This window comes from Zeugodacus cucurbitae, chromosome 2, assembly GCF_028554725.1.
Source record: "Zeugodacus cucurbitae isolate PBARC_wt_2022May chromosome 2, idZeuCucr1.2, whole genome shotgun sequence".
Classification (NCBI taxonomy): Eukaryota; Metazoa; Arthropoda; class Insecta; order Diptera; family Tephritidae; genus Zeugodacus; species Zeugodacus cucurbitae.
In genome coordinates, this window is record NC_071667.1 from 9,415,160 (window position 1) to 9,429,380 (window position 14,221).

General features: G+C 32.6%; 2 protein-coding genes across 5 annotated transcripts in view; one reads left to right on the top strand and one right to left on the bottom strand.

Moving 5' to 3' along the window:
• LOC105210191 (protein tramtrack, beta isoform) overlaps nucleotides 1-11,591 on the top strand; it is a 46,005-nt gene extending 34,414 nt beyond the window's left edge. For 3 of the 4 annotated variants that reach the window (XM_029039026.2, XM_011180998.3, XM_011180999.3), the window contains exons 2-6: nucleotides 102-556; nucleotides 644-1,168; nucleotides 1,241-1,342; nucleotides 1,574-1,661; nucleotides 7,982-11,591. In XM_029039026.2, coding sequence (XP_028894859.1) covers nucleotides 413-556; nucleotides 644-1,168; nucleotides 1,241-1,342; nucleotides 1,574-1,661; nucleotides 7,982-9,615 — 2,493 coding nt within the window. In that variant the 5' untranslated portion in view covers nucleotides 102-412 and the 3' untranslated portion in view covers nucleotides 9,616-11,591. Of the gene's footprint in view, nucleotides 1-101; nucleotides 557-643; nucleotides 1,169-1,240; nucleotides 1,343-1,573; nucleotides 1,662-3,809; nucleotides 4,208-4,289; nucleotides 6,076-7,981 lie in introns of those variants that run through there. The other variant, XM_029039027.2, reaches the window with a different exon arrangement.
• Nucleotides 11,592-12,332: 741 nt separating this feature from the next.
• Nucleotides 12,333-14,146, bottom strand: LOC105210194 (cleavage stimulation factor subunit 1). Its single transcript, XM_011181000.3, has 3 exons — nucleotides 13,869-14,146; nucleotides 12,947-13,811; nucleotides 12,333-12,803 (listed from the first exon to the last, which is right to left on the bottom strand). Exons 1-3 carry the CDS (start codon nucleotides 13,940-13,942, stop codon nucleotides 12,465-12,467), a joined length of 1,278 nt encoding a protein of 425 aa, XP_011179302.1. The 5' UTR covers nucleotides 13,943-14,146; the 3' UTR covers nucleotides 12,333-12,464.
• Nucleotides 14,147-14,221: the final 75 nt, after the last annotated feature.

Here is a 14,221-nt window from a genome sequence, read left to right on the forward strand (position 1 = left end):
TTTCAAAAAAACACTTTGCTTCCTTTCTGACTACACATTACAAAACCACCTCTTCAAACATGTAAAACTAATTTTACAGTTTCCTTTTCTTCACATTGCAGGAGTTTTTGAAAAACTTGTTCAACGTTTGAAAGGAAAAAAGGAAGACGCATTATTTTTCATTAACCGAGAAATTTACAAGGGACTACAACTGCATAACTTTTATGTAAATTGCTGAGGCGCAAGTGCATATATTTGAAAGCTAAAAGGAACCATTTAATATCCATTGACGTCTGCATAATTTACGCGGTGGCTCATCATAATTTATGCTAGCTAGCATAGTCTGGCATACTAAATTTAATTCAACAACAAATTTGTACTCCTCAACGTTAACGGGTTGTGAGCGTATCACAGCCAAAGAAAAGGCCTACAAATGAAGATGGCATCCCAAAGATTTTGCCTGCGATGGAACAACCATCAAAGCAACTTATTATCTGTGTTCGATCAGTTGCTACACGCTGAGACATTTACGGATGTAACGCTGGCCGTCGATGGACAATACTTAAAAGCACACAAAGTAAGTGTTGTACACTCGCTACAGCAAACTAATTAGAAACTTCTTAAAATGAATATTCTTAATTTGTTTATCTCCTTACCCCAACAGATGGTACTATCTGCCTGTAGTCCGTATTTCAATGCGCTCTTCGTGCATCATCCAGAGAAGCATCCCATTGTAATTTTAAAGGATGTTCCATACTCGGACATGAAATCTCTGCTCGACTTTATGTATCGCGGTGAAGTTTCGGTAGATCAGGAACGTCTTACCGCTTTCTTACGTGTCGCCGAATCGTTGCGTATCAAAGGTTTAACCGAAGTAAATGATGACAAACCATCACCGGTTGAGCCGACACCGCCACCACCACAACTACAACGTATACAACCATATTTGGTGCAACAACAGCAACATCAACGTAGCAAATCACAGAATAGCCTATTGGCTGGTTCAAGCGCCGGCGCAGGTGGTATGGCTGGTGGCTCAACATTGTCTGCTGGTCAACATCCGCAGCAACAACAATCGTTGTTGAGCTCGGCATTAGCATCGATGCCAAAACGAAAACGTGGTAGACCACGGAAATTGTCAGGCAGCTCCAATGGCACGGTGGAGTATGAACGCGACGGCATGATGAATGTGAGTAACTGGAAAATAGCTTAAATAGTTGTTGGTGTGATAATTTATTATTGAAATGTTTATGCTTTGCAGGATTCAGAGATGGGCGATTGCAAAATGGGTGACTCTTATTCGGGCAATGATGATGGCTCAGATGACAATCAGCGTGAATGTGGCGATATGCGAGACCCAAGCGTAAGTATTACTAATTTGTATTATTAAATTATAATTTATTAAAATAACTCTATAATCAAAATAATTATTTTTTAACTAATAAACTGTCGTAAATATGTATAAATATGTAGATATTTTTAATTTTTAGCATACATATTTATATGTATAAATAAGTTATAGAAATATTAAATAATATATTTAGCACTATTATAAAGCCCAGTATTAACTTTCGTTTTGTCCTTCTTCTTATAGGAAAGCCGAGATTCCCTTACCCACAGCAAGAAATTCAAATCAAAAGACAATAAATCTAAGCAAAATGAAAATGATAACAGCACATCTGGTAAGTCCTGCATTACTTTTTATAAATTTCAAATGAATAAGCATCTGTATTTGAAAATTATTAAATATATTTATAGTGCGAATTCGATAACATATATTTTTTATGTATGTATAAACTGTGTTAATTAGAAGCAAATATGATATATTTTGAAATTATTTCATAACATTCAACGAAATTAAGTTTAAAAACATTCCTAAGCCAGCCCCTATTTATATAGAAAATTCTATACAAACATATTTATTATTATTTTCTAGTATTTTGAAAAATGGCGATACGAATCCTAACCACAACCTAGAAATCAACATACATACATACATATATACATGCATGTTATCGAATTTCGTTTTCATAAGTTTTTGGTTTAGTCACCAAAAGTAAGGAGATTATTAGAATAACTCTGTTAAATATATTTGCATATGCATGTTATTAGATTGACATATGTGTTTATATACATGAAGTATTAAAATTGAGCAACATGTTATAAAACATTTTTTTCCTAACAATTATTTCACACATGCTCTCTGAAATCATTATTTTTTTATCATAAACAATGAAAATAATTATTTTTTTTTTATAAACCATGAAATTAATGTTCACAATAATTTCATCAACATTGCAATTGATTGTCCATAATACAGTTATTTGAAGCTAAACATAACTCTTAATATCAAAATCATTTATTTAAAACGAACTGAAAAACGTTCATTAAAAACTAAAAAACAAGTCATGAAATCATAATTTAGAATTAAGTGAAATAGGCGTACGAGACAAGGGGTATAAAAATTGCATCGGAAAAGCTAAAAGGGATTTACGAAACTATTTCGAAATACATATATATTTATACCCCGACAGACAAATTTGTTGTGTTGGGTGTAAAATCGTTGGTCATATGTGCGAATTGAACATAAAGCAAAATATGAGTAAAAGTTAAAAAAAAAGTGTAAATTAATATTTGAAAATATTTGATCGTAACTGCGCGTATTATTTGTCCGTTGATTTTCATCGCGTAGTGTAAACAATGTAAAAGAACAGTTCGAAGGCCGCGACTCATTTCGTCGGCAGGTGAGTTTCAAAGTTTTATAAAAAGCTAAGAGAAAGTAATGAAAGTATGATGCAAGAAACGCAAATAAAGCGAAAAGGAAACGTTTAAACCTTGAGTTAATTCTAACGCGCAGAGCTTAGGGATTCATGGCCGACGTAATGAATATGATAATAAAGTGCGTATAAAAATTGTCTCAAACATTGCATAATACTCAATTTTTACTTATACTACATTTTTATGCATTGCAAAAACAAAAACATAACAATAAAAAATATTTAATGCGTTTTGATAAAATATTTTTGTTATTACAAAATTGTTCTGTTACCAAACACGTTTAATAACGTTTTATTTTGCTGCTGCACTCACTGATTTACGATTTGTTTTTTTTTTTAATTTTGTGAAGACCGTTATTTTGCAATAAATGAAACAGACATATTTCGCTGCATTGTTACAAGCGTCAGACGCATCGATTTGTGTAAATCCGTAAATGCAATTCCGATACTCAGTTAAAAAAAAAGCAAAAAACAAAGAAATGAGAATGGCTTGAAATCCCTATAGCTTTTCCGAAACGTTTTTATTCTCCTACAATGGAACGCGTGCGTGTGAGAAAAAACTTGAATTGTTAAGATTTTTTTTACAGCAAAACGAATTTCCTTTCCGTTTTTGTTTGCCTTTACGTTGCATTATACATTCATACCATTAGGCGAAGAAAGCACACACATACAAATATAACACATACGCTTACATATGCACAAAACCTTATATATTTAAAAACAAAAATAAGATGAATAAATACAATTCATACGGTATTTATTTATGTATATACTGGATTTTAGATAAGAGTATCTTAAACTGGAAAATAAGTATACATGTTCTATAATTACTCATGAAACTTCATGGCGTTTCCAAAAATTGCTGATCATCATGAGCCTATATGAAATACTTTCATTTTCCTCTTTAAGCGTCACTTTTCTAATTTCACTTCGTTCGAGCGTCGCAATAAAATATTGCTCGTTGTTGTATGTCTGTGTGTGTCTTCGTCCATCTTAAGCTTACATGCATTTCTTACACGAGAACACCTTTTAAACAATTTCCCTAAATTTTAGATGGCAACGATAGCGACTGCGATGATCAAATGGACACCTCTTACATGGAACCTCAACTAATGCTTGATGAATATGATGAACCGGTCGAATTCAAATTTGATCCCAATGCCACGAGCTCACCTTCGCAACAGAACACCGCTATGGCTTTGGCTGCACAAGCGCAACAACAGCAAGTGGAACGTCAACTCCTGCTCGCCCAACAAAAGAAACAACAATTGGAGGCGGCTGCGTTGAAATTTTCTGAAGCTGCTGCTAGCGGCATGCCCGGTACCGTAACGCTGCTCAACTCAATGGTTAGCATACCGAAGCTAACACCCATCGGCAAAGTGTCGAAGGTGAAGGTGAATAAACGCACCAAGTTGAAGCAGAATGGTGTTAGCGGTGGTGCTGATGACAAAGTAAGTTTGACTTAATTGACATTAACATGCAGAAACGAGTTCAATGAGCGTACATTATTAACAATCCATTTGTTTTTTGTAGAATTACCCCAGCGATTATGTGGATATGTTCAATGTGAATTACATTGCCGCCAATTCGAATGCATCTCAAACATCCAACCAATCAAACAAGTTGAAGGGCGCTTTGAGCGGCAACTCTACCACATCCGCCAACGTTTCCTCCCCATCGGCTAAAACCAAACTGAATACATCGAGTGGCGCACTGCCAGAAGGCGAAGCGGAGGGCTCCGTCCGCGATTACTGCACCAAAGAGGGTGAGCATACGTATCGTTGCAAGGTATGTTCTCGCGTCTACACACACATCAGCAACTTCTGCCGCCACTATGTGACATCACATAAACGCAACGTGAAAGTGTATCCCTGCCCCTTCTGCTACAAAGAATTCACACGCAAGGATAATATGACGGCGCATGTGAAAATTATACATAAAATAGAGAATCCCTCAACAGCGTTAGCCAATGCATCGGCCGTGGTGGCAGCAGCAGCCGCCGCTGGTATAACCCCCTCATCAGCACCACAATCGGCGGCAGCATCGACGGCGTCTACACCCACGCCACCCGATTTGTCGACGCAATGTTCAAATCAATCGGCAACTGGCATATCCACAGCGATCGCGTCGGCAGCATCCTCAACCTCATCCTCGTCGACGTCATCGACAACATCGTTAACATTAGGCGCAGGGCGTCTGCCTGAGGCGGCAACTGCGCAGTAAACACGCCTAAAGCTTGTTAGAGACTATTAAATATAACATAAAACAAGAAAACAAAAACAAATGGACTAGCAATAACATAGGGTGTTGGGGTACTCTTACATACAAATTAATTTGTATAATTCCATCGGTTTGATGCGGACAGAAGACGTTGCTTGAGAAATCATAGCGTTGACAGTGTCTAAGCTAATAACAAACACAAGCATGTTTATACAAAGGGACACTTTACTAAAAGCAAAAGTGGAACTCATAATGCTATAGACACATATGTACATATAGTATGTATACGTAATGCAAAATATTTTGAGGTATGTCAAGGACAAATTGGGCAAATGAATAGGCTTCCAAAATGCGCTAAAATATTTGCTAAGGTCAAAGCAAATATAATAAGTATTTTACGCATTTTTATTTTCGTTGATTTCCAAGCTGCTTGAAATGCAGTGAAAACGTTCTAAACGTTGACAAAATGTAATATTTCGTTGTTTATAATCATAATTTTTTTAACTGTAATTTAAACTGCATTATTATAATTTTTTGTTTTAATAACTTGGTTACAATTATTTGTTTCTTATTCCAAATTAATTTTTATTTAAAATATTCTTGAGCTTAGCCCAAACATTAGAAACATACACACATACACATGAATTAATCTAAAGCAAAACAAAAACACATATGTCTAGTAGAAATTCCGGAATGTTTTTACTGCTAATTAATAGTCGAATGTGAAATGCTTAAAATAATTTTCAACAAAATCGCTAACCAAAACTTTTTAGAAAAGTTATTCTACCACATTTACCGCTACAACCGCTTAAAATTTCCACTGTTGTGTTGCATTTTAATGTGCAGAAAGAATTTTGGGTTTAAGCCATTCGTTCTTTGTATGATTCTTTGCTAAACATAAGTTGTGCAATTTTTATGATTATTATTATTTTTTTATTATTTATTTAAGTGGTTTTGTGTAATTGTAGTTATTGGAAATATAATATTTCTCAATAATCAAATTATCTAATGGCATTCAAATGCAAGTGGCCTTCTTTTAGTTTAGTAATATACATAAATGCATATGCAAATCGGACCGCGTTTTAGGGAACACAATGAACGATTTCTCATTTTCACACGACGCTAACCAACTAATAGCACCGACAGACACATACACCTAAGCCTACTAAATAAATTCACATTTTACACACTTAGTTAATTTTACGTGTTTTTTAACGCTAAAATATTTAATATATAAATAAATATTAAATGTTAAAACTAAATTAATATTAAATATTATATGAATAAAAAAAAGAAAAAAAAATGACCTTGTTGCCTTCAAATGAAGCTAGTTTAATATTATATTTATACATTTACTTTATGCGGTAAAAAAAACTAATTAAAAATAAAATACATTACAATGTAGCATTAATGCAAATTCTGTAGGAAGATATACGCAAATTTTGTTAATTAAAAAAAATTATTTATGTTTAGTACATTAATTTACTATAAATACTTGTATTTTATGCACACATTATAATATGTCAAAATATATACATTATTTTATTTATAAAAAAACAACAGCAATAAAACGTTATAATTTAACGAAAAAATTAGAAAGCAAATATTTTATATATATATGAGTATATAACTATAATATGTATACATTTAAATCGGAGGCTTAAATTATCGCCAAAGAACTACAAATACAATAATTATTAATTTAAACATTTACAACTAAAGCGTACATTTCTATGTATATACACAAAAACAAGGTAATTAAAATATAATCAGTTCATTGCTTACAATGTGAATAATATCTTTTTTGTAGCTGTTGTACAGACAAAGTATGCAAAAGTCGGCTCTCGAACCAAAAGTGCACTTATTTTGCTAATGAAAGTATACTAAAAAAAATTTATAACAAATGACAATTGCAATAAAAATGCGAACTTACAAAGTAAATTAAAAAACAACTGAGGCCTTTTTCTAAAATGTTTTCCATTTTATACGTGCGCGTGTATGTCGATAAGCAACTTTAAAGTACGGAAAATGTTTTATAACCAGATAACGTAGTAGCGAACGATCTCCAGCAAAACAGTAGTAAAATCTATTTATATACATGCTAAAAACTGTTAAATTTTTCAAACTTATTTTGTATACTTGGATATATGAATTTTTGATTAAACAAGAAACATTTCACTTATTATTATTTGTATGCCACAAATCTACATAAGGCAAATAAAAAATATTACAAACTTTTAGAAGTAACCTTTTAACATTCTAAATACAAAATATTAAAACATTTACAAAATATTTAGTTTTTATTTATCTTATATTTAATATATACTATATATTTCTTCTTCATTTTTAGTGGTAGCTAGTGCAATTTAGTTTTTAATTTCTTAACAAGTTAATTAATAATAAATATTGAAAAATTAAAAATAAAAATATAAAAAATATCAACAAAAATAAAAAATGCGAATAAATAATAAACAAAACCTCACAACGTCAGCTCCTTCAACGTTTAAAAACTATTTTTATTGCTATGTTGTAGCATATTCTTATATACATTTACAATGAAATGAAATATAAATACATATATATGTATATTAACATGATAATTAATAAAGAATTTTTGTTGCACTAAAAAAGAAAAACACAAACAAAAACTTGAGTTTTAAAATTTATATTTCACGATTACCAGAGATGGTTATCTTTAGGGGTTAGGTTTCACATTCAATAGTATGCTTATTTTTTAAATTTTGATTTTTGTTATTTTCAAATTATAATAATAAAAAACCATTGTTATTACTGATTGCTTTACTTTAATAACAAAATAAAATGAAAATTTACCTTATTTTTATACAAATATCTTATTTTAAATACTTTAATTACTATTAAAACATAAATATATATGATACAATTATTTCACTTAACTTTTATTAGGTATAATATATTATATAATAAAAATTATTAATTATTACTGCTTCTTATTAACAATTATGTGTATTTTTGTATACTTCTAGTGCAACTTATTAATGCCTCACCCGAATTATCGCAAAGACTCTTCGGCTTAATGAAACCAGCAGCAACTGTCCAACCACAACAACAACAAACACAAAAGGATACAAACGAACCTGCGACCTCACAAATATCACTGCTACAATTCAATGAACCACATGAGGTGACAACACATCTGCCCACTGCCTTGGGTCTGAAAGTACGTAGTGCATTGCAATTAACTACTTCACCACCACAACAACAACAACAACAGAGCAGTGCCCAGAACTCCAATTCACTGCTGAAGCAACAATTGCGTGCTGGTTTAAAAGAAATATCTAACAATATTTCAAATGAACCAATGGCCACTAGTAGCGCCGATTTCAGCTGTTCAGCACTGCAATCGCTGGCAAGTGTCGCCGAACGTCAGAAGCCTAATGCAATACAGCCACCATCTGCTAGTAATTTGCACCACCAGTTCTTGCTGCATATGGCCGCAAACCCGATGCTGAAACCCAGTGCAGATTTCTTTCGACAGCAGGAACAAACAACTACACAAGAGCAACAGCAACAGCAATCACAAGGTAAACAATCTCAAACACAAGCCCAACTGTTGCAGCATACAACAGACGCACAGCCGACACAATTACACGAACAGGAATTGCAACGTGAAGACAGCATGTCACCCACAAATATGGATCTCATACTCGATCAAACTGATAAATCCGAGCCCGAATTGACTTTGGCGGATGAAACAGCTGGTTTGGAATATAAAAACAATGAAATATCACTGGGAAACACCGATGATGCGGTCGCTATTACAACAATAACAATAGGCGATGGACCTGACAATGAGAGTGTAAATGCGCAAACTACCGCAGCAGCGGTAACCACAAATACCCGATCAGGCGCCACACCACGTCGACCAGTGCAGCGCCGACGGATACGACGCAAAGCTCAATCCACAATCGACGATCAAGCTGAGCACTTGACAGAGATGTCGGTACGTGGACTGGATCTGTTCCGTTATGCGCGCATTAATGAAGGCGTCTACCAGTGCACCGAATGTGCTAAAGAAGATTTGCAAAAGACTTTCAAGAATAAATACAGCTTCCAGCGACATGCCTTCCTGTATCACGAGGGTAAGGTGCGCAAGGTGTTCCCATGCACGTTGTGCGGCAAGGAATTCTCACGCCCGGATAAAATGAAAAATCACCTAAAGATGGCGCATGAGAATTTCGTTGCACGGGATACTAGTAGCTTTAATCCGCTAAACTATTTAATTACGGCGGCAACGGCGGAAGAAATGCAAACCGCAATATTGACGGCAAGCGCTGCAGCACAACAACAACTACAACAACCATCTATCATACAGGACAATTACTTGGGCAATGGTGTTAGTATTACCAAAGCCACGCCGCGACAACGAGACAATTCGCGTTCAACATCGCCAAACTCAGCAGCGGCATTGCTGAAATCGCAGAAGGAGTTAACCATTAAAAACGAGATTGTCATCTCACCTTCGCCCTCACCCGAACCGATTATAACGGTGCCAACGAATGGCACGGCGACATCGGCACTTGCCGTAGTCACAAAATCCGCAAATATGTCCGTGTTGCAGGCGAAACGTATAACGCAAAGACTGGAAGAGGTTAATTAAATTTAAAATGACTAAAATACCACTAAATAATTATTAATCATAAGATGTAGTGTATTTAAAATCATATAAATGTTAATTAAGTTTTAAACTTTTATTTTTTGTAGGCCGCAAAGTGCAAGAAATAGTATACAATAATAACTTTAATGGTTGTGTCGATACGAACGCGCAACTGAAAGTCTGACTTATCTATAAACTAATGCACAAAAATCTACTCATTTACTTAAATACATATATACATAGATATTTTTATTGTGGTTTACTATAATATATGTTAAATGCTAATTTAAAAGCAAAATACTAGTGATAGAAAGTAGAGTTGAAGTTGAGGAAAATCTTATGAAAATACACAAAACAATTAACTTGGCACAAAAATATGAGATTAAAAGTTTTACATACATTCATACATAGATATTAATACAATAATTATTTTGAATAGTTCTTCTAAACAAAACATACGAAGCGCACAAACAAAGCCTTAAAAACATTATACCTACGTTTACTTAAATAATATACACACATATTTAAAAAAATAAGTATATATTTATATGAAAATGTTAAGCAATATGTAGCCATAAGTTTAAACATTTTATAAACTATTAATTTGTAAATAATTTAAGAGCCGTCCATTTTATCGCTAAAATTAAGCGCACACATATAGTTAAATATAGGTGTGTGTGCGTATATATATTGCTGCAATTATTAGCTTAATAATGTAATTTATATAAAGAAATTTAGTTTTCCTATACATTTATTTATTGTAATTAACTCAGTTCATTTAATTTATACTCTTCCTTTTCTTTTTGTTAAAAATTTTTAACTTTAAAATGGTCAATTATTTTTGCCAGACTGCTAAACTAGTGGATTCAAATAATTTCATTTAAATATGGCTGCTCCTCGTTCTTTAATGCCTAGTCTTAAAAGCCTTAAATACGATCCTTAGTATTAAGCTAGGTAATAGTAAATATTCAAGTAATGCAGGATTAAACATCACTATACACTTACGAATACGCGCTCGTATACAGAGTTAAGACCCGAATTACATGTATTTGTCGAGAAATTTGAGTCTGAGAAGTGTCAGTATAACTTGTATACCTTTATTTTCTCCTTTTTTATGCTTAACCCCTTTTCAGTTGAATACTTATTTTTATATCAACTCGTGCTATTTTATATTCTCATTATGTAAACACTTAATGGCACAGCCATACGAATATGTTTGTAATTTATTATTTATATTTATTCAGTATTTCTCCTTGTGTTATTTAAAGTCACCGCAAATAAACATATTTTCTACAGGTAACAGAAATACAATAATGCTTTACACATCATAAATTAACTGTTTTAATTTTATTTGAAAAAAAAAAATATGTTTCGAGTATTTAGTATTTTTTCATGTATTTGATAAAGCTAAACAACTTTTTCACATTTAATAACATTTTATTTTATTCAAATGGAAAAATCATTTTTAATTACTTTTTAATTTTATACAAATTTTCAATAACACATTATATATTTTTTAAGACTACACGCAATACATGATATTTCAAGAGTTATCTTCAGTCCAAATGCATAAAACAAAATTATAAATACGATAAAATAAAGTAAGTCTATTAAAATTCAATTTGAAAATAATAATGTTGATATTATAAAATAAATTTCTAAATTTTTAAGTTTTCGCGCATAATTAATAATGTTTCATTTAAATTTTATGTTATTAGCCAATCTTCTGTATGATGTTTCTTATTTGTGATCTTTTTTCAAGCTACTTGAAGCATACTTAATATTATGTTAATTATATTATTTTATTTTATCATTTGTAAATATTATTTATCGAATACGTATTTAAGTTAATACTCAACAGATAACATCGCATATTAAAAACAAGAAACTGCAAATAATTAACACATAAATAGGTTAAGTTAAAACGCAAGACTTATGCAAACAATTTTATAGATTTATGTATTTACTCAACGCTCAATTCTTAAGAATGCAGCAAAGATGCACATTTTTCATTTTCATCGAAAGTTATATGAGTTAAATGTATTATTCGCTGGAACATATTTTTAAAAGAATTTTAAAAGTTTTTAGTATGTATAATAAAATAGATGCTCAAGACTTAATCCAGTGATAGACTTAATTATGAAAAATTTATAAAAATCTAGTTAAATATTCTTATATAAAGTAATTTAAATAAAATTGTACTAAAATATATTTCTAAATGATATATTTCTGATTTAGGCCATTAAAATGTAAAATGCAAGCGCAAAATAATAATGTGTCTATCTAAATTGAAATTATTTCACATTTTAACTGAATTTTGTCAACTACTATAGTTTAGAGCTAAGAAATTGCAAAGACTTTTGCATTTACATTAAATATATATGCCTTTATACTTATTTCAAACATGAATATTTGGTTTGTCTTTATTAAACGAAAACTATTCGTCTATGGATTTGGATAAAATTTTTGTCGATTTTTTGACAATTTTAAGAAAGAGTTAATCAAAAATTAATTAATAACACTATACGAAATCTACTTTTTTTTGTATATTGGACCACCTACAAAATTTCGAACTTCAAAAATAAATATTTCGATTTTGGAGCCACACTTAGAAAGTCGAAGAACACAGGTATTTTACTTATAAATCAATCTACCGTAAAAAAAGTAAAGTTTAGTTCAATACTCAACCGAGTGTGGTACAAAGTAATTTTTAAAACGGTAATTTTAGAAAATTCGTTTGTTTTCTAATTATTTATTTTATTGTTATTATAAATGAAATCCTTATCTAACATACATATATCCGCACATTTACAGAATAAATTGTAAAATCTAATTTAATATAACGAACTCAGCTACTGATTAGTTGAACGACGATACCAAAAGCGTGCACGAAAATCGTCTGAGCAAGTTAGGAAAGCCGGGGAGTTAGGTGAATGTGTTATAAAACGCACTGGACCATTATGGCCCAATGACATCAGATTCAAACGACCGCCGTTGCGAGAATTCCATGAACAGAGAGAAGTTGTGGCTTCATCGGGGAAAAGCACATAATCTTCGGTGTGATTGAATACGGCCTGTGTATTGTGTTCCTGTTTGCCAGTAGTTCCAGCACCTGTGTATGTTTGTACTGGGCGGCTAGTGCATAATTCCCATAAATAAACCAAGGAATCCTTGCCAGATGAAAGCAAATACTAAAACATAAAGAAAGTATTAGACATATTCGTAGTATGGATAAATGGTTACATTTTGACCTTTTTTTAGCTTTTCGTTTACTAACAAACACTGCACAATATAAACAATAGAAAATATATAACAAAAATGTTAGTTCCATTACCTTTCCATTTCTGGTGAATTCCAGCGAACAAATTTCTGCACCTGCATGTGCCTCGGGTATTGTATTAATACAGCGTCCACTGACACCGTCCCAGATTTTAATGGCACCATCCAAACTGCCCGTGGCATATAACTTCGCTGTCGGCGCAAACTTTACACAGGTTACTGCTGCTTTGTGTTGCTGAGATGGTATGGCACTCACAAAACATTGTGATGTGTGTACGTCATAGAGTCGCAAAACAAAGTGTTCTGTACCAATTGCCATATAATCACCGGTAGGATGGAATGACAGACAGGTTACGGGTTCACAATCAGTAAAGACTTTATGTGCTTTTTTCACTGAAGGTTTTGCAATATCAAAAAGTTTTACAGTGCCATCTCGTGAACCGGAAGCAAGTATATGTTCTTTTGGATGGAATTCCAAATACGCTACTTCGTCTGTGTGATCATACAGCGTACGTATAACAGGATGTCCTTGTTGTTCACGACCCGGTTCTATGTCTTCTGGTGCCGATTTAGCCAACATGCGCTCAACATCCAAGATTTTTATACTTGCATCTACACTACCTGTAGCAACGAGTGTACCATCGTGACTAAATGCGCCAGCGCGACAAGACTGCTTATGCGATGTAACGTAAGCAGTTTCATATGAAGCTGGTTCCGGAGCAAGCGCAGATGCCTCAGGCTCAAATTCTAAATCAATTCCAGGCAGAACGTCGTCCTTAGGTGCTACAGGCTTTTCGGTAGTAGCCTGCATGCCGGCAATCATAACATGCAATAAGCGTTCGCTGGGCGCGCATTCATCTGCTTTTACTAACATGGATAATTCCATTGCAAATTTCTCCAGGCCATCATACATCAATTGACTGAAAGTAACATAAAATTGTAAATGTAAAAGGGTAAGTCAATAGTAATTCACTCACCTTATAATAAGTCTATAAAGAATTTCACGGTTTTTCACCAAATTTCTGGGATCTAATATTTCAATATCACGCATGTTTTCTATTTTTTCAGAAGTTTTAAAAATATTGAATCAAAACACAATTGTTTGTAATTTAATTGGCACAGCTGTTCAACAATGCCGCCGGTTCTGAAGCATAGTTCACAATCGAAATTGAACACATATATAATACAATTTTGGTGCAACCCTTCCGATTTTCCCCCAAAAGATATGAAGCAATTCAATTCAATGTTATAAATTTCCTTAGTGTACACCATTCCATTAAAAAAAATATATAAATGTTTTTAATTTAAAAAAATTACACAATATTTGTTT

Excerpts from the sequence above, each read along its gene's own strand:
- LOC105210194 (XM_011181000.3), bottom strand. The coding sequence starts at position 13,942 with ATGCGTGATATTGAAATATTAGATCCCAGAAATTTGGTGAAAAACCGT. Across the intron at positions 13,812-13,868 it reads CTTTATAGACTTATTATAAG|TCAATTGATGTATGATGGCC; the intron begins GTGAGTGAATTA and ends TGTTACTTTCAG. Across the intron at positions 12,804-12,946 it reads AATTCACCAGAAATGGAAAG|TATTTGCTTTCATCTGGCAA; the intron begins GTAATGGAACTA and ends TTTATGTTTTAG.